Source organism: Arachis ipaensis, chromosome B9 (assembly GCF_059453495.1).
Source record: "Arachis ipaensis isolate K30076 ecotype BB chromosome B9, ASM5945349v1, whole genome shotgun sequence".
In the NCBI taxonomy this organism is placed as follows: domain Eukaryota; kingdom Viridiplantae; phylum Streptophyta; class Magnoliopsida; order Fabales; family Fabaceae; genus Arachis; species Arachis ipaensis.
In genome coordinates this window covers 25,737,768-25,764,351 of record NC_142444.1, presented here as the reverse complement: position 1 = coordinate 25,764,351, position 26,584 = coordinate 25,737,768, and the positions used below count along the sequence as shown (strand labels likewise).

The 26,584-nt window shown below is 38.0% G+C and overlaps 1 protein-coding gene across 2 annotated transcripts; it reads left to right on the top strand.

Moving 5' to 3' along the window:
* The first annotated feature begins 14,654 nt into the window (after positions 1 to 14,654).
* LOC107619423 (DHHC-type zinc finger family protein) lies at positions 14,655 to 18,371 on the top strand. Of its 2 annotated transcripts, none has more exons than XM_088499678.1 (9): positions 14,655 to 14,843; positions 15,004 to 15,117; positions 15,224 to 15,556; positions 15,801 to 15,869; positions 16,015 to 16,086; positions 16,220 to 16,330; positions 16,464 to 16,544; positions 17,322 to 17,480; positions 17,646 to 18,371. In XM_088499678.1, the coding sequence occupies exons 1-9, from the start codon at positions 14,802 to 14,804 to the stop codon at positions 18,189 to 18,191; spliced, it is 1,527 nt and encodes a 508-aa protein (XP_088355804.1). In that variant the 5' UTR covers positions 14,655 to 14,801; the 3' UTR covers positions 18,192 to 18,371. The 2 variants fall into 2 exon arrangements, with proteins under 2 accessions (XP_088355804.1, XP_016177195.1); XM_016321709.3 differs by having other exon boundaries at positions 16,220 to 16,348.
* The last annotated feature ends 8,213 nt before the right edge of the window (positions 18,372 to 26,584 follow it).

The following is a 26,584-nucleotide window of genomic DNA, read 5'->3' as shown; positions in this document are numbered from 1 at the left end:
CTCTGATAAATAAGCATGTAATCCTTTGTTCGCTTTAAATAACGCATTACACGTTTAACAGCTATCCAATGATCCATGCCCGGATTACTCGAGTATTTACCCAACACTCCCACTATAAATGATATATCGGGATGTGTGCAGACTTGAGCATACATTAAATTTCCTAGTGCTGATGCATAAGGTTTATCATGTATTGCTGTCTTCTCAAAATCATTTTGGGGCATTGCTTGAGACTAAACTTGTCTCCTTTAGCTACAGGTGTGTGTATTGGTCTACAACTTTCCATGACATATCTACTTAAAATCTTTTTGATATAGTTCTTTTGTGATAATCCAAGAATACTTTGAGAGCAATCTCTTAGTATCTCGATTCCTAATACAAAAGAGGCATCACCAAGATCTTTCATTTCGAATTTGTTCGATAGAAATTTCTTAGTTTTATGCAACAAGCCTATATCGTTACTGGCAAGTAGAATGTCATCAACACAAAACCAAAATATGTATTTACTCCCACTGAACTTGCGGTATACACAGTCATCTATGATATTTACCTCAAAATCATATGAGATAATGACTTTATGAAACTTGTGATACCATTGACGGGAAGCTTGTTTAAGACCATAGATGAATTTTCTCCTTTCTCTATTGGATCTCCTTAATGACACTTCTTGAGGTTGTTGAGCTTGCTATATGGGTTGGGGTTGAGGAGGATTCTCATAATTTTTCTGTACTGTAGCAGTATCTTGAGAAACAACAATATTCTCATTGTTCTCTTGTACTGTAACTGGATCTACAGTAGGATTCTCATTGTGCTTTTGTACTATAACTGTATCTTGAACAATAATAGGCAAAGGACCTGATCATTGTCAGTTACAGAATCCTTATCAAAAGTAAAATTCCTAATATTTCCTTCCCCCCCAAACTCAACATCCTCAAGAAATCTCGCATTTTCCTATTTCAAAAAATAGACCTTGATGCAGGATTGTAAAACTTGTACCCCGTGAACGCTCAGCGTAACCAACAAAATAGCAACTAATTGTCCTTGAGTCCAATATTCTTTCATGCGGCCTATAAGGCTGCGCCTCAGTTGGACATCCCCAAATATGCAAATACTTTATACTGGGTATTTTTCCTAGTCCAAATTTCATATGGGATTTTGTTAACTGCTTTGCTTGGCACCCTAATAAGGATGTACACTGCGGTCTTTAAAGCTTCTCCCCAGAGTGATTCAGACAAGGAAGAATGACTAATCATACTTCTCACCATGTCTTTAAGAGTTCGGTTCCTTCGCTTTGCAACACCATTCATGCTAGGTTTGCCTGGCATGGTGTATTGCGGAACAATACCACACTCCTCTAGGAAAAGAGTAAAGGCCCGGGACGTTGCTCACCTGTACCATCATATCTTCCGTAGTATTCACCACCACGATCAGATTTGACAGCTTTAATTTTCTTTCCAAGTTGAAGTTCAACTTCAGCTTTGAAAGACTTGAAAACATCCAAGACTTGGGACTTTTCATGAATTAAATATAAATACCCGTAACGAGAGTAATCATCTATGAACGTAATAAAGTACCGTTGTCCATTCCAAGAGACAGTAGGAAATGGGCCACATATATCGATATGTATCAGTTCTAAGACATCTTTAGCTCTCTCGGCACCTAATTTCTTTTCATTTGTCCTTTTTCCCTTTATGCACTCAATGCAGACTTCAAAGTCCGCCAAATTTAGGGGTCCAAGAATTCCATCCGACACGAGCCTCTGAATTCTCTGTTTAGAGATGTGACCTAGGCGTTTGTGCCATAATGATGCCGAATTCTCATTTAGTTTTTGTTTTGTACCCGTTTGCAGTATTTCATTATTATAGGAATTTAAGTCAAGCCTATATAGATTATCCACCAAATGACCAGAGTAAATATTATTCGAATTATAGAAGAGACTGACTTTATTGTCTCCGAATGAACAAAAATAACCTGATTTGTCCAAACGAGAAACAGAAATCAAATTCCGTCTAAATGACGGTACATAAAATGTCTCTAATAAATCCAAGTAAAATCCACTCGTGGAACATAATCTAAAGGTTCCTATAGTTTCGACTGCAACTATATTGCCGTCTGCCACATAGATGTATCTTTCAGCATCACTTGGCGGTCGGCTCTACAGGCAACCCTGCATAGTAACACTTACATGAGTAGTAGCAGCAGAATCTACCCACCAAGTATCAATAGGTGCATAACTTAAACTAGCCTCAGAACAAACGAAATTAAGAATTATACCCTTCTTTACACGCCATGTGGCATATTTGGTACAATCCTTCTTCATGTGTCCCACCTTCTTACAGAAGAAACAAGTTGAAACTTGATCTTGTTTCTTAGCCTTTTCTGCTGAGAAGGCACATCCGCAGTAGTATCACGCTTTCTTTTATACTGAGAAGATGAAGCCATGTGAGCACTTTCAGTCTTATCTTGTTGTAGCCTCTCTTCTTCTTGCACACAGTGAGATATAAGCTCATTTAAGGACCAAGTGTCCTTCAGAGTGTTATAACTCACTTTGAATTGCCCAAAGTGTGCATGAAGGGAAATCAAAATGAAATGCACAAGTAAATCTTCAGACAACTCTAACTTTAGTGCTTTCAATTTTGAAGCAAGATGAGACATTTCCATAATGTACTCCCTTATGTTCCCTTTACCTTTATACCTCATGGAGACAAGTTTGCTCAAAAGGCTACTTGCCTCCTCCTTTTCATTCTTAGTAAAGAATTTTTCAACATCCTTTAGGAACTGTTTGACATCTTTATCCTCAGTAATCGAGCCCCGAAACGCCTCAGGAATAGAGCGTTTCATGATCAAAATGCTCATTCGATTGGATCTCTCTCACTTCTCTATTGTAACCTCATTGAGGTTTTCCGGAGTGGAAGTGTGTTTCTCCTCTCGAAGAGCTATATCCAGATCAATACAACCGAGGACAATCTCCACGGTATCCTTCCAAACTTTAAAGTTTGAACCATTCAGCATAGGAATACTGCTAATTTGCGCAGAAACATTAGTAGCTAAAGCCATAGTTTCTGGATTGGAACAAAAAGAACATGCAGTAAATATTAGTTAATTAATGGATAAAAAATCCATATTGAGATATCCAGCACAACATTAATTTTCAATCTTTGGATAGAAAAATTAACTGTAAGTGATACTCTTATTGCAGTAATCAAATATTGTCAAAATTCCTGTCACACATTAAGCCTTTCTTTGGACCGACTTAATACGCACATGGAAACTTAAACTTCGCAACCTATTTATTACCGCATATATTTTCTATTAATTGGCCAAACAATAACCTTCCTTTGGACCGACTATTGACCGCATAATTAATAGAAAATAAACAGAAGTGTGCAATGCTTATTATTTGGCCAAACAATAAACTTCCTTTGGGTCGATTATTGTTCACATAAATAATAAGTATTACTTTATTCTTAATTAGTTATACCCAAACATGTATTTACTATCAATATGTGTATGTAATTCGGCCAAATACAGACCTTCCTTTGGGTTGACCAATATTCGCATGAATTACATATCATCATATTTCTAATGTTTTGAATAAATCAATTTTCACAAAAGATGCTACTTTTGTAGCATAATGTTCAATCAATTTATTCTAAAACCAAATCTTTATAAAATAGATGGATATACTAATCCAAATTGTTACCAGTTTCTTTATATAACAAAAAAAATATTTAAATTCCAAAAGGAATTAAATCTTAATAGTACCCTTTTGGATCCTTAAAAAAAAACATAATTATAACTAAAACATATTCATGTATCAAAAGAATTTTTTTTGATCCATTAAAATTAAAATTAATCATTATATAAATTAAGTGCCAAATTAATATCGTATAATTATATACATATATAAATATACCTTTACTGTATAACCAAACAATTAATGTCCATCAACATACATACATATTAGTACGTCTTTAATCATAAGTTGAAAAATCATAATGCATCAGTAGACATACTAATTAATATATATACATACATACGACACACGATGCACATGGAAACTGATACGTTACCTGCATCCTCGGTCGCCCGAAATACTCGGCACACAAATATCCGAGGTTGACGTCACATTAAACAAGCTCGGAACAAAAGCAGATAAGCTCGGCCTCACCCATTCGAATAAAAAGACACGTGCATCATAAAGCTCGGTCCCGTATCAGCCGTCCGAAAATCTCGGCACGTGATCAGAACCGAAGCAGCATCACCTAATTGAAAATAAGAAACGTGCTCAGCAGATTTATAGCACCATAACAGAATATCCTAACCAATCTATAAACTAGGACTCACCCACCAACGGGTGAAAACGGACTCCTATAAAACCTAGCTGATATACTCAGCTAGGTCTCAGGTTCCACTATCAGTTTTCATATTTACTTATTCACTCTCACTTAATTACTCTCTCTCTTTTCTGAGACTATTATTAACTTGAGCATCGGAGTATCTTTTGCAGGTATTCCGCCGCGGTGTTTGACCATTGGCCGGCGTGAAGCTCTTCCTCTCAGTTGACGACTCACCCAGAAGTGCTTAAGCTCGGCCTACCCAGTGTTCAGACGAATCACTTGGCGCCCACCGTGGGGCCGGAGTACATCTAACCCCACTGTTTCCTTTGTTTAGTCTTTTACCTTATTTTGCAGGATCCCCGATCCTCGGACATGGCTGACAAGGAAAATTCACAACTTTCACAAGATGACCTCCTGGCTCAGATCGCTGAGCTTCAGGCGGAGGTACGAAGGATAGCCGAGCTCTCAACACAAAATACTGGAGAGAACTCCAAGGGCTCAGCTCAAAGTACGGCGGACCCTTTAAACATCGTCCCGCCAAAGGAAAAGCTCACCCTCGACAACCCCTTCTCCGAGGAGATCACGAATTACCAGATGCCAAAAAACTTTACGCTGCCCACCGCGCTGGAGCCGTACAAGGGGTTCGGCGACCCGCGAGCCCATGTGAAGAAGTTCCAATCGATGATGTTCTTCAACGGCCCGAACAATGAGGCCGTCCTTTGTCGAGCATTTCCCACTTACCTAGATGGTGCAGCGTTACTCTGGTTTTCTAAACTTTCTGCAGGTTCGATCTCCTCCTTTGAAGACCTCGCCAGATTATTTATTGATTACTTCGCTGCATCAAGAATATATATACATGGCTCGGACTTTCTCGGCACCATCAAACAAGGACAGCATGAGAGTCTGAAAGACTACATGACCAGATTCGCTGACGCCACTATGGAGATCCAAGACTTGGACCCGGCCGTTCACCTGCACGCTCTCAAGGCCGGCCTCAAACCTGGCAAATTTCGGGAGACCATTGCCATAACAAAACCAAAGACGTTAGAGGAATTCCAAGAAAGGGCGGCTGGGCAAATGGAGATCGAAGAACTCCGAGAAGCCCAGAAATCAGACAAACAGCCACATCGGAGAGATGAGGAAAGGACTTTCAGATCGCCAGGCAACAGGGACACAAAGAAACCTCCTAAGCCCGCGTCAAAGTACAACACATACACCAGATTTAACACCAGAAGAGAGAACATCATCAGAGAGATCCTCAACGCCAGAATCATAAAACCACCAGCCCGAGCAGGGAACTACCAGGATCAATGATTCGTGGACAAGACAAAATATTGTGCCTTCCACCGAAAGTTCGGTCATACCACAGATGACTGCATCGTTGCGAAGGACCTCCTGGAAAGACTAGCACGCCAAGGTCTCCTGGACAACTACATTGAGACCCGGAAGGGCAGAGGAGGAAACTCGGACAGGGCAGAGCATAAGCAAGCAATGGCTGACGACAAAAAAGAGAGGACGACTCCTGATCCGCCAAGAGGAGTCATCAACCACATATCAGGAGGATTCGCAGGCGGAGGAGAAACAAGCTCGGCCAGGAGGCGGAGCTATAGAGCAATGCTGGCAATCGAAGGAACTATACAACCAAAGAAGGGCAAAGAACCAGACGTCACAATATCCTTCAACCAAACAGACTTCAAATCGGCAAGCCCTAACCTCGACGACCCCGTGGTAATTTCCATCCAGCTCGGAGAACTATTGGTAAGAAAAACATTGTTAGATCCAGGTAGTAGTGCTGACGTTTTATTTTACTCTACTTTTACAAAAATGAAATTATCAGAAAAATTGATACAACCCTCCTCTGGGGAGCTAATTGGGTTCTCCGGAGAGAGAGTCCCCATCATGGGACACATATGGCTAAAGACCACGATGGGAGAGATCCCAATGTCAAAATCAATTGATATCCAATACCTAATAGTAAACTGTTACAGCCCTTATAATATTATACTTGGGAGACCCGCACTGAACATATTCAGGGCAGTGGTGTCCACATTACATCTGTGTGTCAAGTTTCCAGTGCAGGAAAACAAGATCGCTACGGTGTATGCTGACCATCAAGAAGCTCGGCAATGCTATAACGCTGGTCTAAAACCAGACCAAACAAAACAGGAAGCTCGGCCCCAGGTCCAAGCCATCCAAACATCTGCCAACACAGCAACACTAGCCGATCTTGACCCAAGGAAAGACCTCGGCGAAAGACCTCGGCCAGTGGACAATCTTCAACAAGTAACACTAACAGTAGACGACAACCAATGCACATATGTCGGAGAAGCCTTAGAAGGGGCAGACCGAGCAAGACTCATTCACATACTGCGTCAGAACGCCGACCTTTTCGCATGGACGCCAGACGATATGCTCGGAATAAATCCAGAGGTCATCTGCCACAAGCTAGCAATTGACAAAACAGTCCGACCAATTGCACAGAAGAAAAGGAACCTCGGAGAAGAGAAAAAACAAGCAGCACTCGAAGAAACCCAGAAGCTCCTCAATGCAGGCTTCATCAGAGAGATTCGCTTCACCACATGGCTGTCTAACGTGGTAATGGTAAGAAAGAGCTCAGGTAAATGGCGCATGTGCATCGACTTTACAAACTTAAATAAAGCTTGCCCTAAAGATGCATATCCACTGCCTTGCATTGACAAATTAGTTGATAACGCCTCTGGTTTCAAAGCTTTGAGTTTTATGGATGCATACTCTGGCTATAACCAGATCCTAATGCACCCAGAAGACCAAAGCAAAACAGCTTTTATAACAGAACATGGGAATTTTTGTTACAAGGTAATGCCATTTGGCCTAAAGAATGCAGGTGCGACATATCAAAGGCTAATGTACAAGGTGTTCCAACAGCAGATAGGCCGCAATATGGAGGTCTATGTAGATGACATGGTCGCAAAAACACCTATGCAGAGGCCCCACTGTGACGACTTAGTAGAAATCTTCAGACAACTCCGAGCATATAACATGAGACTCAATCCAGACAAATGCGCGTTCGGAGTACAAGGAGGGAAGTTCCTGGGATTCATGTTAACATCTCGAGGCATCGAGGCCAACCCGGAAAAGTGCAAGGCCGTGCTGAACATGACAAGCCCAAAAACGGTAAAGGAGGTTCAGCAACTTGCAGGACGAATAGCTGCCCTGTCACGTTTCCTACCTGCAGTGGCAAACCGATCTTATCACTTTTTCCAGACATTCTCTAAAGGCAGGAAGTTCAACTGGACAGACGAATGCGAAAATACTTTTACCGAACTTAAACAACACTTAACATCACCACCAATCCTCTAAAGACCAGAAACAGGTAACCCACTGTATTTATAGCTATCAGTATCTAACCATGCTATAAGCTCGGTTTTAGTAACAGAAACAGGAAGAAAGCAAAGCCCAGTATACTTCATCAGTAGGGTGCTACAACCAACAGAAACAAGGTACCCGAAGATAGAACAACTGGCGCTAGCACTAATCACCACAGCAAGAAGACTGCGGCACTATTTTCAGAGCCACACAATCATAGTACGAACGGACCAACCGCTAAGGAAAATATTAACCAGACCCGAGCTCGCCGGCAGATTGATAAAGTGGTCAGTCGAGCTCTCCGAGTTCGACATCCAGTACGAATCAAGGAAAACACTGAAGTCACAGGTGCTAGCCGACTTCATATCGGAGATGACTAATGACACACATAATACAGAGGTCAGTTGGAGCATATATGTGGATGGAGCGTCAAACAAAGAAGGCAGTGGGGCAGGGATACTACTAAAAGAAGGAGACAAGGTGGTGGCCGAGCAGTCACTACAGTTCCGCTTCAACGCAAGCAACAATCAGGCAGAATATGAGGCCCTACTTGCTGGACTAAAGCTCGCCCTACAACTACACATACCTCGAATAACAGCCTACTGCGACTCTTCCTTAGTGGTACATCAAATAAGGGGCGAATTTCAGGTAAAAGATCCTTTGTTAGAGAAATATTGGCTCATAACAAAGGATCTAATTTCAAAATTTAAAGAATTTGATATTATCCATGTAAACCGAGAACAAAACACCAGGGCCGATGTGTTATCTAAGTTAGCCACAACACGGCAAGCCGAAAACACATCGGCACTGTCCCAGCTAACACTTGACAAACCAAGTTTTGAGCAAGAAACAATTTTAAGTATTACACAGGTCCCAGATTGGCGAACACCTTTTTTCGATTACATCAATACAGGCACCATTCCAAAAGGTGAGCCGAACTTGCCGCTCTTCAGAAGAAGAGCAAGCTTCTATACAGTGCTCGGAAACACCTTATACAGGCGAGAACACTCACAACCATTGCTCAAGTGCATCAGTATAGAAGAAGCCGAGGAGGTTATGGCTGAAACCCATGAAGGAGTCTGTGGCAACCATATCGGCGGCCGAGCATTAGCAACGAAGATCTTGCGAACAGGATACTATTGGCCGACGATAAAACGGGACTGCATCACAAAAGTCAAAGCATGTGATAATTGTCAAAAGCATGCCACCCTCTCAGAGACCCCAGCCGAGGAGCTCCATACCATAGAGGTAAGCTGGCCTTTCGATAGGTGGGGATTGGATATCCTCGGACCCTTTCCGAAAGCGCCAGGCCAGGTAAAGTTCCTCTTAGTGTCAATTGACTATTTCTCCAAGTGGATAGAAGCACAACCACTAGCACACATAACAGCAGAAAAAGTGCGATCCTTTATATGGAAAAATATCATATGCAGATACGGTATCTCACGAGAGATAATCTCGGATAACGGGAGACAATTTACAGATCATAAGCTCGCCACTTTTCTGACAAATTTTAACATCAAACATCACTTCAGCTCAGTAGAGCACCCGCAAACTAACGGACAAGTTGAATAAGCTAACAGAATTATCTTGCAGGGATTAAAGAAAAAACTCGGCGAAGCTAAAGGGGAGTGGGCCGACCTCATTCCAGAAATTCTATGGAGTTACAACACCAGCATCCAATCTGCCACAGGGGAAACTCCCTTCAAATTGGTATATGGCGTAGAAGCGCTCATTCCAGTATAGGTCAGCATCCCAACGTTAAGGACTGAGCTCTATAATCAACCAAACAATCAACAAGCTCGGTCAGCTGAACTAGACCTCGTAGAAGAAGACAGAGACATCTCCGCCATAAAGCAGCGAGCCAGAAAACGATACCTAGAGCAAAGACACCACAAAAGAGTAGTCCACAGGTCTTTCGCCGATGGAGACCTTGTACTCAGACGAACAGAAGATGCACGGAAACCACCAGCACATGGCAAATTAGCGGCAAATTGGGAAGGTCCTTTCCGAGTTCTCCAAAACCTCGGAAAGGGGGCTTACAAATTAGAAACCCTTAGAGGAGAGCAACTCCCGGGAACATGGAACATCTCCTCTCTAAGGGAATATCAATCGTGACATAGCCTGTGTAATAAGCGAATGATGGTACTCTTTTTCCCTCCGACGGTTTTTTCCCAAAACACAAGGGTTTTACTCGGAAAGGGTTTTAACGAGGCCGGACGCAACAAATCATTGTACCCATACAACTTAATGTTCTCATTTTGACAGTTAGCATACATTTCAGTTAGAAAACACTTCAAACTATCCGAGCATAATCCTCGGAACCCTAAACATCACGAGCCGAGCATATTCCTCGGAAAACTACCAGCATAAGAATAAGTCAAAGTTTATCTAATTAAACTGATCCGAGCTTCATACTCGGAAAACAACATGCGCATGCCGAGCATACTGCTCGGAGGAAGTACAAACAAACAATATCATCAAGTCACTTAAACAAATCCTAACGCGCTTCCATTCAAAAATACAAGTTCTACATTAGAACATCTACTCTCATTTCCAACAAGTTCACTTAAACAGAGAATGGCTTTGGCCATCTTCGATACATATATACGATTACTTCCAACACACAATCATAAGTTTATCCAAAAAATCAAATTTTATAAGATAAGTCATCATCAAGCCGAGCTATATGCTCGGAAAACAAAAGTATCACAACCAAGTTATACACTTGGTACCCAAAACATTACCGCCAAATATTCAAAAACAAAGTTCAAGATAGACAGCCACAAAGTTCAAAAGAGGCTACAAATGTACAAAATAATCAAATACTAAAGGCCTAGTCTGCCTTATCGCCAATACTAGACTCCCCGCTATCATCTGAAGCAGCAACACCATCATCCACAAGCTGCCCGTTCACAACCACTTTAGTTGCATCAAGCATGTCCGCATCTGATCCAGGAAACAACACCCGCACTTGAGAAACAGCGCACTCAAAGCCTTGTGCATATGACTCATAAACCTCAGTCTGCAACTCCTTCACCCTTGACCCCAAGCGATCATTGTCAGCCTGAACAGTCTTCATCTCCTCTGCACAAGAGAGGTGAAGACGTTTTTCCTCAGCAAGCTCGGACTCTTTCAACTTTAACGAGGAGGAAAATTCCGTAATAGCTTTCTCCTTTTTCTCCAAAGCTGAAGACAGCTCAGCAACATCCAGAGCAGACTTGTGTTCTCTCTCAAAAACTAGCTCTTGAGCACGACCAACAGCTACCATACGTGCACCAATCACCTAGAACAAAAACGAAGAACATCAAACACAATATAACAAACGCACACCAAGACAAAATACAACCCTCACCTGCATAAAACGGCTCACTCCTACATGGCCGACATCCTCGATCATCTTCATATTATCCGGGAAGCAACAAAGCTCATCAGCCATGACAGAGAAAGGATACAATTTTCCCCATAATGAACGACAATGAACATTTTCCGAATAGCCATGCAGTCTTTTTTGAGACTCATAAGCAGACTCCACTCGCTGAAGCTCCACAGAAGACTCCCCTTCCTTCAGGAAAGCCTCAGCAATTTTTTCTTTCGCAAAAACCCTCTTTCGTTTAGACTTAAGAGCAGCCTCGGGCTGAATCACAGGGCCTTTATCAGCATTGGTAGCCGAGCTCTCCTTCTCAGCCTTCTTCCGCTGATTGAAGAATGACTTCAAACCAGCAGTAGTAATCGTAGGCACCTTCTCACATGCACCAAAAAGCCAACAAGGTAAGAACAGACAAGGACAAAACAACAAACTAAGCAAAAAACAACTAATTTACCTAGATATCTCAGAACCGCCTCTCTATCAGAATCCCATTTTAACAATTCGGACACAGATAGCAACCCCTTTGGGCCCAACTTCTCAAACAGAAACTCCATCACAAGTTGATCATCAACCGACCTATCATCCACGTCTAAAGCTTGCACAGGCTCGGAACACCAAGACAAAGGGAACTTCTCAACAAGAAACTCATTTAAATAAAAAGGAAACTCCTCGGGTACACTCCTCACTTTAACATACATGGTTTTAAAGTCCTTAAAAGAAGACTTGTAGAGGCCAAAAATAGCGCGACGGGGGTAACTACTTAGATTAACCCAGAGACCTCGGTTAACCCCCTTAGCTTGAAACAAGGAGAAAAACAACCGAAGAGAGGGCGGCTGCTCAAGGAATTCCATCAACACCTCAAAAGCCCTAACGAACCCCCAGGAGTTTGGGTGAAGTTGACTCGGAGCACAATTCAACCAATAAAGCACACCACATTCAAAATCAGTAAAAGGGACCCTAACTCCCAATTCAGTAAAAAGGCAGCTGTACATATAAAAGTAAGCCCAATCATCACGAGAATGAAAAACCCGGTCATCAACACCACAGGGAAGTATCTCTATCCTTATATCACTACCACTCCTAACCCAAACATTCGAACCCAGCATATCAACAGACTCTTTATCACTGAACTGAGACACATACTCCATAACCCTAGAATCAACCCAACCATATAAACCCCCCTCACCCTCATTAGACATTTTACCTTCCATAAGAACAGGGAGCAGAAAATCAAAAGTAAGAAAAGAAGAGAGAAGCAGCAAGAAAATGAATCAACACTCACCTTTCTTACTCATTTTCTCCGAAAACGCAGAAGCACCCAGCACAAAAAGGAAAAATATTAGGGAAGGGGAGCACGTTTATTACATAGTGGAAAGGCAGTTACATATGAAACGTTTCCCTTTGATCTACACCCTTAGAAAGCCCACGATCAACGCTCAGCAGATCAAACGGTCAGGGGCTCCTCGAAACTTACAATGCAATCAAATCAATCATTCATTACCGCACGAAGAACAACGCAGGCAATAAATGCCACAAACCATTTCAAAACACCAATGCGCTAAAACTAAGGCAAGCTGCTGTAAGGAGCACACATAATAAACAAAGCGACCGAGGATTTTGCCATCCGAAGTATACAAAGCTCGCCTTAGTCTTGTCCAAACCAAGGCAAGCTTGGGGGCTATGATACGTTACCTGCATCCTCGGTCGCCCGAAATACTCGGCACACAAATATCCGAGGCTGACGTCACATTAAACAAGCTCGGAACAAAAGCAGATAAGCTCGGCCTCACCCATTCGAATAAAAAGACACGTGCATCATAAAGCTCGGTCCCGTATCAGCCGTCCGAAAATCTCGGCACGTGATCAGAACCGAAGCAGCATCACCTAATTGAAAATAAGAAACGTGCTCAGCAGATTTATAGCACCATAACAGAATATCCTAACCAATCTATAAACTAGGACTCACCCACCAACGGGTGAAAACGGACTCCTATAAAACCTAGCTGATATACTCAGCTAGGTCTCAGGTTCCACTATCAGTTTTCATATTTACTTATTCACTCTCACTTAATTACTCTCTCTCTTTTCTGAGACTATTATTAACTTGAGCGTCGGAGTATCTTTTGCAGGTATTCCCGCCGCGGTGTTTGACCATTGGCCGGCGTGAAGCTCTTCCTCTCAGTTGACGACTCACCCGGAAGTGCTTAAGCTCGGCCTACCCAGTGTTCAGACGAATCAGAAACAATTTCACGAAACTTGCAGAAATTTTATATGTAATGTAAATAACGCATATGTTTGTATATTGATCGAATAAAATAAAATCAAATATTTTCAATGATTAAATTATGGATGGCTCTGATACCACTTGTTGGAATAAATTAATTTCAATATCGCAGATCATCCATATTGAATAATCAAAAATATATATCATACTCGAATGCGGAAGCGTACCTGAATTCATAAACATAAATCATACGACCGGAAGAGTTTGGATCTTGTGGTTCTTTCGATCTTCCTCAACCAAAGCCTTCTGTATTCCTAGGAGGCTGAATCGCAACTCTTTTGATGGGGAAAGAGCAACAAAGGCGGCTTTGGTATATTGGGGACCAAAACCCTAAAGGTCTATTTATATTTGAGCATGACACCCATTAAACCCTTAAGTCCAAATAAAATAGTGTCTGAATCCCAAAAGATAATATATCTAAAATCCAAAAAAAATAATTATCTAAGAAATAAAAGATAATATCCGGTTTTATTCTCATTTAATTCCAAATCAAAAGTAATAATGACTTATTCAATTAGCATTTAAAACAATAAATGAGATCATCATTATATAAATCATTTAATTTGAAATAACATAATTTATGATTATAATTAATATATGTATTGCACACAAATAAGTTAGCAAATCAAATAATTTCCTAACAATATCAATTTTATTTTCAGTATTGCAAACACCCTAATAAAAATGAATATAAAAAGGGCATTGACATATCTAATTTACTATATAAAATATGTGCAAACATGATTTCTCACAAAATTAGATATTTATAAAAAAAATGTTTACATTGTAAAGAAGATGTGTAATATAATCTAAAAATAGATATTTTTTAAAATGCATATATTGATAAATATTTGATTTATTTTATTTACATATATAAATCCATATTAAAATGGATACTCATTACTCGGAAAATGTTAAATAAATAAATAAATAAATAAATAAAAGAATGAGGTGCTCAAGACAGTGCAAAACAGCAAATACATTTTAGTCAAAGGAAATATGAAGGGCCCCACAAAGTCACAAACTTGGTCTTGTTTTGTTAATCTGGTATATTATTGTTCAAGTGAAATAATTAATAAAGTGAAAAAATTGAAAATCTTAATTACTCTTAAATTAACACACATATAATAAATATTATAAATTCAATTATTATTAATATCTTATTTTGTCACTTTATAATTTCTTATTTTAGATATTTTTTCCGGTATTTTATCACTTCTAAATCTGGCCTAGGATTAGTAGCATCCGTTGGATGAGAATAATAAAGAGCAGATCTTAGTCCCTAGATTTAGCATCGAGCGCCCTTCACTTCAATTTTGAAAAACAATGAACGAGTCGCCACTACACTCCACAGTCTCCAGTCTCTCGACCGTTGAGGACTCAGCTACTCAGCTCTGAGCAAACAAAACCCAACACTTGATAACCAAATTCTTTTGGTTTGAGATTCAAACACTTTTCATACACCATGAGACGCCATGGTTGGCAACGCCCTCTCCACCCTCTACAGGTACTCATTAATTCCACTCATCCTTATCCTTATCATTCTAATTTTGTTTTTCTTTTTTCTTTTTTCAAGGAAATATAAGTATATAACACGATGCCATTATCTGCATTCTTGAAATTGTGAAAAAACTTGAGCTTTTAACTAGGGATTTGAAACATGGCAGGTTGTTGGAGTGGCAGTTTACAGTGTTCTGGTGGCGTGTTTCTACGCCTTCTTGGGAATATTCCTCGGAAATCGGACCGCGGAAATAACACTTATCGTCATATTTTCCTTGGTGGTAATTCATTTGTTTTCAATCTGAACTCAAATTTGGGGAAAGAAATTCACCATTTTTGCTTAGAAATCAAATGATACTTTTTTCTTAATTTATTATTATGGCACAGGCAATCTCTGTTATGTTTCTATTTGTGAGGTGCACTGCAATTGATCCCACAGACAAGACAAGCTTCAAGAGGAAGAAGCGAAAAGCGAAATCTGACACGGTTCCTAAGCTGAATTACAGGTTTATTGTTAGCCAGATTGTGGTGAGGTTTTTCAGGAGGGTAGAAAGGAAGTTACTCAGGACTTTCATCAAGCGGAAGTACCTCGATCCGGTGAAGATGAGCACGGGGATGGAGCCTCTGCTCCCATTCCCTCTTGTCATGAAAGATGATGATGCCATTTCCCCAAATCTCAATGAAGATGACATTTCATTTTGTGCTCTTTGTGATTTTGAGGTTAGAATCTTAGTTGCATACTATGTGCTTAACATTTAATCACAAGTGAGTGCTCTTTTTGGTCCCTGATCATTTATCTAAATCCCCAACCATTCAAGTAATTGGTCTAAGCGGTCCTTGATACATAGCAGGTTAGACTAATTATCGGTTAGAATCTCAGTTGTCCTTCAGGCAAGTCGAAAATGGTATTTACTCTTTAATCATTACTATTTCTTTATAACTTCTATGCTATTGTATGAATCAGGTGAAAAAGCATAGTAAGCATTGCAGGACGTGCAATCGATGCGTCGAAGGATTTGATCACCATTGCAAGGTGTGTAATAAATGAATTTTTGTGTTGAAGTAAAATCTGGAGTTGTAAATAAAACTGCTATTATTAGACTAGCTAGTCTTTCTGTGTTGGAATTTTTCAATTCTCTTTACTTTGTTAATATGGTAGTGCTTATGGTGTGTTGCAGTGGTTGAATAACTGTGTTGGAAAAAGGAACTACACAACATTCTTTCTTCTTATGATTTCCGTCCTATTAATGGTTTGTACTTAACTCATCACTCAGGATTATTACACTGTCTTTCAATTTCAGAACCAAAATTTAAAATAAAAAAAGGTGTTTTAATTACATGAATTAAATATGTTCCAATATTATTGTCTTGTTACTTGTACAGCTTATCATTGAAGGAGGGACCGCAATTGCTGTGTTTATCAGGTGCTTTGCGGATAAAAGAGGAATGGTAAAGGAGCTTCATAGGAAGCTTCATGTAGAGTTTCCAAGAGAGGTTCTCGCCACCATATGTGTAATATAGTTAACTCAAATGTTTTGGGAATTTCTATAGTATGTTGTGCCAAGCTTGAAAGTTGGATTTAACATTAATTTTGACTTGCATTGGACTTGCTGGAATGATAATACAGGTGCTGCTTCTTTTGTTGACTACTTATATTTCAGCAGCACTAGGACAGCTTTTCTTCTTTCATATGGTTCTGATACGAAAGGTACTAGTCTTTGCTTTTAAATTATCTTGCACTCCCTCTCTGACTATGAATGACTTTTAACATTGTAGCACAAGAATTAAGAAATCGTTAATTGACTCAATTATGGAAAATATATTTAGTATATGTTGGGAGAAGTGAAGGGAGCCTTGGAGCAACGGTTGTGTTATTTCCATGTCACCTCAGGTCATAGGTTCAAGCTGTAGAATCACCTATTGATGTAATTATTAGGTTAGGTTGCCTATACTACACTTATAGGTGCGGCTCTTCCCGGATCCTGCATTAACGCGGGATACTTGTGCACCGGATGTCTTTATATATGTTGGGAGAAGTGATTTATCCTCTTAAGGGATCCTTCTAAACATTCTAGTAATGCCTAGGTGAAGGTACAAAATTGATTGCTGTTTAAGATTCTGAGGCATTGAAGGTATCAACATTTTCCTTTGTTTAGTAGCTATGGTGATGATTAGGAGGGGTTTTAAATTTTGTTATCATTACTCTTATGTTTAGATTTTGTTATCATTACTCTTATGTTGAATGCATTACTGTTTCTCTCTGTTTGTGAAATTATGATCATGTATTTAAATTGGGCAATACAGGGATACAACAGGACAAAAATTTAATTATTTACAAATTACAAATAATATTCGAGAAAAGGTTTTTTTGCTCAAAAGCACTTGTTCATGAGGGAGAACTGGTGTACACTTTTGCTTTAGCACTCTTATTTTTTTCTGGAAAATTCATGGCTATTGAATCATTTTTTATTTGTTATTACTTTAGGGAATGAGAACTTATGACTATATCCTGGCAATGAAAGAAGAGAATCAATTCACAGAACTAGAATCGCTTGACGATTCTGATTTTTCTTCAGATGAGAGCATTGATTTTGACTCACCTGAGAAGCCAACAATAATCTCAAGGATTCTATGCCAGACCCAGGTAAGTATGAGATAGACCCATCGTGTTTTGGTAGTATTTTATTTTTGTCCTAAGACATAAAAATTTGGTTAAAAATCACGGTCGTGTCAACACCATCTCTGTCTAAACACTATATGCCATATTTTCTGAGTCAAACCTTACAGGGGTAGTTGTTTCGAGTTTCAGAGCTCACCGAGGTTGTCTATTAAGATCGAAGGAGAAACCGGGCCTTCTTCTCTCTTGAACAAGAAACAGAAGTTCCATGTAAGCATTAACCCATGGAAACTCTTAAAGTTGACCAGAGAGAAAGCACTTCTAGCAGCTGAAAAGGCAAGAGAGAAGCTTATGAGAGAGAAGAAGCCAACAGGGGAAAACAATTCTTCACTAAGACCTCTTCCACTAGAGACAAAAAGCGGACCTTCGATGAACAACACAGATAGAAACACAGACAATAATAATGAGGGATATTCTGGCTCTTCATCAACAACTTTCCTAGCAAAAGGGAGAGTTACAGGATCACCAGGCATGATTTCAAGCCCAAGAAGAAGATTTTCTGGCACACCAACAATGTTCTCTAGCAGCACCATTTTGCCTTCTCCAAAACAGAAGTATAGAAGCAGTTTTGATTTGAAGTTAACAGGAGTGTCCAGGGAGCTTGAAACACATATTTCAAGGCAGGTTCTTTGTTCAGTTATCAGCAAAGATGGAAGTGAACAACCATCCCCAAAATAGGCTAGTGTGTGTCTGTAACATTTTATGTTGAAATTCTCGACCTTAGAGAAAATGATTTGTTCATATGTCTGTTTCCTGTGTAACATTGATTCCATATAATTTATTTATACATGGGATGGTTGGTCACGATATGTAACATGGATTTATTTTCAATTTATACATGGGTGCAATTCTAGTCAATGCTCTGTGTGACTGATTTTATTTGCTATCGACTAGCCTTTTAATATTTCATACTCATTTTACTTTTGAGGAGCGTGTGAGAATTGGAATGTTTGTTGAAGGATTCTCGTGTTTGTTACAACTCATTTTACTGAATGATAATAATGAGGATGAAACAGAGGTTCTTAGGAGTTTAGGATATTTTGAGAAGTCGGGTATAAGGGAAGAGTACTATGAGCAAAGTGAGAAGTCCATGATTCCGATAAATTTTTAGAAATGTTTAAAAGTAATGTTCGGGGGGAGGATGAAGAGGGAAAAATCTCAAATGATTTCACTAAGACCTGTCACAGTTTTATCAACAAAGTGGAAGCCCCAACTCATACTTAGATTCCTTTTTGCCAGGAAGTCCGCTGCTTGATTCCCTTTCCCTGTATGTGCGTGTATTGCGTTGCTTTAGTTGACTGATTGTTTATTTGACTTTTTTTTTTCATATTTTTGTTTCAACTTTACAACCACAAACCCAAATACCCCTCATGTTAAAGTTAATACTCGATTTCAATTTAACCTTTAAAATTTTATTGGATTTAAATTGAACTCTAAAATTTATAATCATAACTTGCATTAATCTTTGAGCTAATTTCCGTTAACAGCGTAATAATTTGATATATTAATTTATTACAGTTTGAATTTATCATTCTAGATCTATGTGATCGAGATGGGTTAGAATTTTCAAAAGTTTAATTGATGCTCTTAGAATCCCAAATATTTTAAATTGTACTTGTTATTATTATCTTAGTAAGAATGTTAAAGAACCAGTTAAACATATAGAAGATTTAGTAGATCTCATTCATATAAAATCTAGATATAAAGTTTAAATGTAAGTAAGTTAAAATCTAAAATCAACACGTATTTATAAAAATTAATTTAAAAAGTAATGCGAATTACTATTATAAATTTTCTTGAAATTGAGTCATTTGTAAATTTGGAAATCATATTAAATTCAATTTTAACTTTTAGAGATAAAATTGAATATTAACTCTTAAATCTACATAACATTTATATGCAAAACAAATAGGAGATCATTTTATTTTTTGATTGGGACTACTGTATTTTTTCTAGCGGTACTCTCATCTCAAGTTAAAAACTCTATAATTTCAAATAATAATATATTTTAAAATTTGTTTTTATAATTCCGTCTCTGTTTTACGAACTATTTGATTCCTTATAATATATGCACATATAAGTTAAATATTTATAGACACACAAAAATTGAAAAAGGTGTGCAACTACGTGAGAGGTACTATTTTACAACACTCTAATGTGTTAATACATTATAGGACTTGTTTCGTGAAGTTTTAAGAAAATATATTTTTAAATAATTTTGTTTTGAGAGATTTTTTAAAAAATAAAAATAATTTCATATTTAAATGTTCAATAAAAAATATTTTTTATTTATTAATTATATTTAAGTATAATAATATAAAAATATTTATTTATTTATTTATTATGTTAAAATATTTTTTTTAAGTAAAAAAATTTCTTAAAAAATATAAATTTTTAAATTTTTTAATATTTTTATTTTTATTATTAAAAATTTATTAAATACACTAAAAAAATAAAAAAATCATTGATATATTTTTTTAATAACTTAAGGACACTCAATAGCACTAAAGGACTTCACATTAAGGCCTTGCAAAATGGACCAATTTGTTTGAGATAGGTACCATTTTGCAATAAGAGGTTGCAACGGAGATATATTTTTTTCATAAATTGAAAATTTTGGCAACAAGAGAATACAAAATGGATGACACTTTCAAAACCAAAAAAAAAAAAAAAGAAAAAAAACTGAGTAAAAACTAGGATTTTTATGAATGCTGGATTTTTTTTTTTTTGAAGAATTCTAGTGGCGAGAATTTTTACCATGTGTGATCAACCAAGCGGGGCTAATTTTTTTTTTATATATGAAACCAAGTTTGGTGTAATGTTGGGTTACGAAATTTTGGGGTGATTTATACTATTGTGATGGCGTTCAGGTGGAGAAAAGAAATCGGACGGTCCGATTTATTATAGCTGAAAGGGGACACAAATCAAACCATCCGATTTGTGGTTTATGGAGGGCAGTGCAAAGAAATCGGACCCACCGATTTCTTGCTTGACGTTTTTTTTTTTGCCCAAAGAAATTAGACCCAGCGATTTCTTTGCTCGATGGAAAAAATTTTGCAGGCCTTGAAATCGGACCCAGCGATTTCTGGTTTTCCTTTTTTTTTTTTTGCGCGGGCCGTTCACTGATTGGATGGTTCGATTTTATTGTTTAAAAAAATTCGAATGATCATGAAAGCGGTCGGACGGTCCAATTTGAGTTTAATATATATATATAAATCCAACCCAACGCTGAGGGATGATGGAGGAAAAATGGTCGGTAAAGAATTCACAAAATTAATCGCGTTGCAAGTATAGTTCTAAACCGACAATTAAATCTCAATCAAATTTAATTTGTTTGTCACAATGCAAACCCAATAAATATAAACTGAAGTATTTAAATCTCGGGTCATCTCTCAAGGAATTGCAGAAAAGTATACTTATAATTGGTTATGAAAAAGTATATTTTTTGGTTTTTGAAATAAGAACAAGAAAGTAAAATGGCAAGAAAATAAATCAATAACTAAGAAAGCTCCTAATAAGGAAAGAGAATTAGAAGTCCTATCCTAATTATCATTATCAATTGTGATGGTAATTGCCTTTTGCTTTCACTTATTTAACCTCTAACAATGAAGGTAAGTCAAGTGAGCAAAATCAATTTAACTACACGAGTCCTAATCAAAGACTAGATTTAGTGAAGCCTAAGAACTAGCAATTATCAATTACCAATCAACAAAAGAGTTTTGATAACTCAATAGTCTCTAATTGATTAATCCAAGTTAAGAACGTAAAAGTCTAATTTAAAATCCTCCAAAGCATTTTATCAAATACTTGGAAGGCACAAAACAAAAACATAGAAAACTAACAAGGAAAATAAATCTAAACAACCAATAGCAAGGACTCAATAACAGCAGATGAAGAGAGAAACAATAAACATGAAATACTTCAAATTACATTAAAAGGGAAATTGAATCTAACATAGAGAGTGCATAAACTAAATTGGAAAAATAAACAAATCAACAAGAGAAAATAAACTAAGATGCTAGAGAAATAGAATGTAGAATAGAAACTAAATCAAAGCAATGTAGAAATCTGAATTTAAGAATAACTAAACCTAAACTAAGAGAAACCCTAAAACCTAGAGAGATGAGAGAGCCTCTCTCTCTCTAGAAACCTACATCTAAAACCTAATATTATGAAAAGTGAATGAATGAGAAGTGTATGATTGATTCTGCTCCACTTCCAGCCTCTAATTTGTATTTTCGGACTTGAAACTAGGCCAAAAATAGCCCAAAATTTGCCCCCAGCGATTTCTGATACGTACAGCATGTGGCTCTGTCACGCGTACGCGTCGCCCACGCGTACATGTCGCTTGTCTACCGCACTATCCACGCGTACGCGTCATCCACGCGTACGCGTCGCCTAACAGCAAGGCAACTATGACAAATTGCATATCATTTCGAAGCCCCGGATGTTAGCTTTCCAACGCAACTGAAACCGCCTCATTCGGACCTCTATAGCTCAAGTTATGATCGATCTAATACGAAGAGGTTAGGCTTGACAACTTTACAATTCCTTCAATTTCTTGTATTCCTTCCACTTTTGCATTCTTCCTTTCCATCCTCTAAGTCATTCCTACCCTATAAACCCTGAAAACACTTAACAAACATATTACGGTATCGAATGGTAATAAGAGAGGATTAAAAATAGCAAATTTAAGGCCAAAGAAGTATGTTTTCAATCATAGCACAAAATTAGGAAGGAAAATGTAAAACGTGCAATTTCTATGAATAAGTGTGAGAATAATGGATAAAATTCACTAAATTAAGCACAAGATAAACCCTAAAAATGGGGTTTATCAAGGGATCAACTTCATCTTCTTCTTCTTCCGAGCTCCAAATCTCCGAAGCTCACCTCTATCTTTCTCTTCTCCATTATCATGGATGATAGAGTGAGATTAAAAGTGTATTATCATGGCCAAATATTATTACAAACATCTGAAAGAGTGAAATTTGTGTGTGAAAATTCATTAGATATTATAATTTCTTTCACACTGTCATATGAAGAATTAAAAGGTGTGATTTGTGAGAAGATGGATTCTCAAATATCTAGGAGAGTGTCGTGTATTCTGTACATATATCCTATATCTGTCTTTGGTGGGTTCGTGCAATTTCAAACGAAATACGTAACAGATGAAGCGAGCACGTAAGAAATGTTTTCAGTGTATCTTGAAAGTCGGTCCCGAATATCGTTCATCGAACTGTATATCGAGTTCGAGCAATCTGCAGCGGACCGAGATATTGAATTGAAAGATTACAACGGTGATAGTGAGGAAGAGTTTGAAAGTAACTACGAGGTGGTTGATCCGGGTGTAGACGAAGATCAAGCTGACGATGCTATGGTGGCAGATGTGGCGGATGTGGCAAATGCACTAGCAAACCAGTAACCGTTTGTGGAGCCGACTTTCATGCGGTCGTTAGATTTGGAGGCCATGCATGCACCAGAGTTTCCTCAATATATAAATGCAGGTACGTCATAATTTTAAATAATGATTTGTTAAATTATGATTTGTGCATATGTTTTGAGTTTGATACGAATATTTAAGACAACATTAAATAGGCAAAAATATAGCATATAATTAGTAATGGTTTAGGGTTTAATTATGAATTAAACATGTATGTTGAAAAATTTAATATTTCGCATTCTTGTGTTATTATTAATTTATTAAATATCATTTGATAATGTAGTTGATAATTATGTTAACTTTTGATTTATTCTTGATTTATGGATCATAGATTTTATTAATTCAACAAGTATTTATGAATTATTTATTGAAATATAAAATTTGTGACGTGATTGCAGCAGATCTTCCTGTTATGACGGATGGTGAATTTATCGTGGGAATGGAATCCAGTTCTAGGGAGGCAGTAATTAAGGTAGTAATTACCGTATGGTGTGAACTGCTCAAGCTTATGTTGTGCTTGTGTTTGTGGCGGTTGCGGTGGCGATGCTGGTGGCGCTGGTTGTTCTTGTTGATTATCCTGATTATGAATAGGATCACACTCCTGATTCTCTTGCGGTACTATATTTGACAGATGCAAGTGGTCACCATATGTACCTCGGTACCAATGCAAGTAGATATCTAGCTGATGCTGTGAGGGCACCATGTGCTCGACAAGAGCATGACTATACTGATTTGTCCAATGCTTAACCCAAAATGAGTGGGTTCCAGACCAATCTTGATTCTTGGGACCTGTCAGAACTTCACCGTGTGCTTCACCTAGATTCCGCTCTTGATGAGGAACGTCCTGAGTCAAGCCAAACTGCCTCCTCAATTTATCAGATGCATGCCACTCAATGCATTCAAAAGATATAAGCGGAACTGTGGCACTTCAAATAGCCGAATGCTGACGGATGTCAGCAGGAATCACGTTTGGATCGATCCAACCAATTGCATAAGCCTCCCAAACAAACTGCACACGTTATGCAAGTAAAAGAGGATTAAACACCGAATAATAATACGGATAAACAAACACAACTAGTTAATTACAACAAACCTATCCTTCTTGTAGATCATCCAGTGCTCTCCTAAAGTGAGCAAGACTACGAAATCTGTAAGGCTAATTCTCACGATCCCAGTTACGCCACCTAACATCAGACAATTCGTTAATTAACATTCATCAATCAAATATAAAATACACATTTTTCAAAGCATTTAGTAATTAAATTTACCTATTTGCAATCGGAAATAGTCGAAGATTGCCAGGAATCGGCGCAATAAATGGCAGACGGATCCAAGCCCAGGTAAGCAAAAGGGTCAGCGGACCATCAATCTCCTTACAGTCGACACGAGTTGCCCTACACAACGCTCTATAGAGGTGTGCCAGGCATGCCGAGCCCCAACTAAACTGTATGATACCGGCAAAGTTACGGAGTAACGGCAGAAACTTCCAGTGCACCCCTGCCCCAAACTTATCACCAAACACAACGGTCCCAAACAATAACATTATGTGGCACTTCACGTACCTCTGAATCTAAATATCATCAACCAACACTAAACGATCTTTCAATCCTCGAATCCACGTCAACTTGATGAAACTTCCCCTACAGTCTGCCTTCCTAGGTGCAACACCAAACTAATCCAAGCATTCAGCCTCTAATGCCTCATAAATACTGAGTGTCGGTCCTGTAACTGGCAAACCATTCGTCGGAAGACCAAGAATTAACGCCACGTCTTCAAGCGTCACGACACACTCACCAACCAGAAAATGGAATGTGTGAGTCACAGAGCGCCATCTCTCGATCAGAATATTAACCAATGCTGACTGACATTGGACAACTCCAATCTGTGAAACATGATAAAAGCCGATCTCCCGTAAAGGTCCCTCCACTATTTGATTGTACGGATCCGGCGGCAAGTAGTGGTCACATTGCAACATTCGAGAACCCTAAACAAAAACATAATATTAATTACTTAACAAATTAAATTTAAGAGAATAAAATTTTCATTATCAAATAACCAGTAAAAATTCACAATCAATAAAAATAATAATAACAACAATACATTAATTAATTAATTATTATATTATATACTAATATTCAAATAACTATTCTATTCTATTCTAACAATATACATATAATAATAAATCAATCATTAATTCTTTATTAAATATTTATATTATACTCATAATAAAAAATAATTAATTCAATAATTTTTATTTATAATATTTATTTTACTATCATACGAAAGCTTAATAATAAACATTATTACTACAATAAATTCATTTATTACTAACGATTAATACTAATTAATTTATTTATTATCACACGTTATAACAATCTTAATATTAGTCCTATATTCTAATAATAATTAAATAAACCATCAGACGTGAGTAATAAGAATTATTATTATTATTATTATTATTATTATTATTATTATACAATTAGTATTGGGCTAGTCCAATTAGAGAATTATATTATAAATAGGAGTATGATGTAATAATGTGGAAAAGGCATGGTGTAATTGGAAACTCTACTTTCTCTCTTTGGCCCTAATTCTAGGGATTTCTCCTCTATTCTCTCTGATTATCTCTAATTCTCTCTAGTGCTTGATACAAATTCGTATCAAATGGTGCTTTCATTGAACACCATGCCAAATTCCTATGATGACACAATTTGGGATCAGATTCAAACTAACTTAGCTCGCTTGAATTCAAATTATGAAAAACGATCCAAGATGCTTGCAGAAATCCAGGCAACTTGCACCAAAATTTGTGCAACCTTGCAAAGTCATCAACGACTCCAACAGCCTCCAATTTTCCAGTTTCAGGCCAAATCAAACTCAGAAGTCCCACTCCTCAGCAACAATTCAACAAAGCTAGCAGCAGAAAATGCAATAATCACAGATCTCCGATTTTGGAATTCAGATCCAAAATATCAAAGTGCAGAAGTAGAGTATACAACAGCGAAAGCTTCAGAATCAGTAAGGAATCCAGAAATTATAGAAGAAGTTCACATCAAAGGAGAAGAAGGAGACTCATCAGATTTCAAGTTTACAGTTCAACCTCAACAACAAACAAAATCAACAGAGGTGGCAGATTGGGCAATAATTCAACATTCATCTTTGTCTATTTGTAATTACTATGATGCAGTACCACCATTTCAGCAACAACAACAAACTTCTTGTCTAAATTCAACTCTCATAGATGCAGAAAACGAAGAAGAAGCAACAGATTTGGCTGAAGTAGCAAAATTAGCTTTCAATTTTGAATTTCAACCAGTGGAATCAACAGCCATTTCAGTTCAAGCAGGATTCCAGAATTCAATTCTAGAACTGCAATCAAACTTACCTCTCATTCCAGAACATACAAGAGAAGAACACCTGGATCTGCATTTGGCGCATTTGGAGGAAACGGCTCCGGCCGAGGAAGAAGTTGTCGTCCAGGGCGGCGGATCAGCAGCGCAGGAGTTGAATCGCCCACCGCCAAAGCCACCTTACTTGTTTACACAGGCGGCGGTTGGCCCGGCGACAGCAACTGGCGCTGGCGAAACTGAGGTTCTACCTCGAGCCAGCGACGCCGTCACAAAGGTGGAGG

Bases quoted from the DNA above. Each gene is read 5' to 3' on its own strand.
- LOC107619423 (XM_016321709.3), top strand. From the start codon at position 14,802: ATGAGACGCCATGGTTGGCAACGCCCTCTCCACCCTCTACAG. The intron at 15,870-16,014 runs GTGTGTAATAAA...GGTGTGTTGCAG, and splicing joins GATTTGATCACCATTGCAAG to TGGTTGAATAACTGTGTTGG. The intron at 16,545-17,321 runs GTACTAGTCTTT...TTATTACTTTAG, and splicing joins ATATGGTTCTGATACGAAAG to GGAATGAGAACTTATGACTA.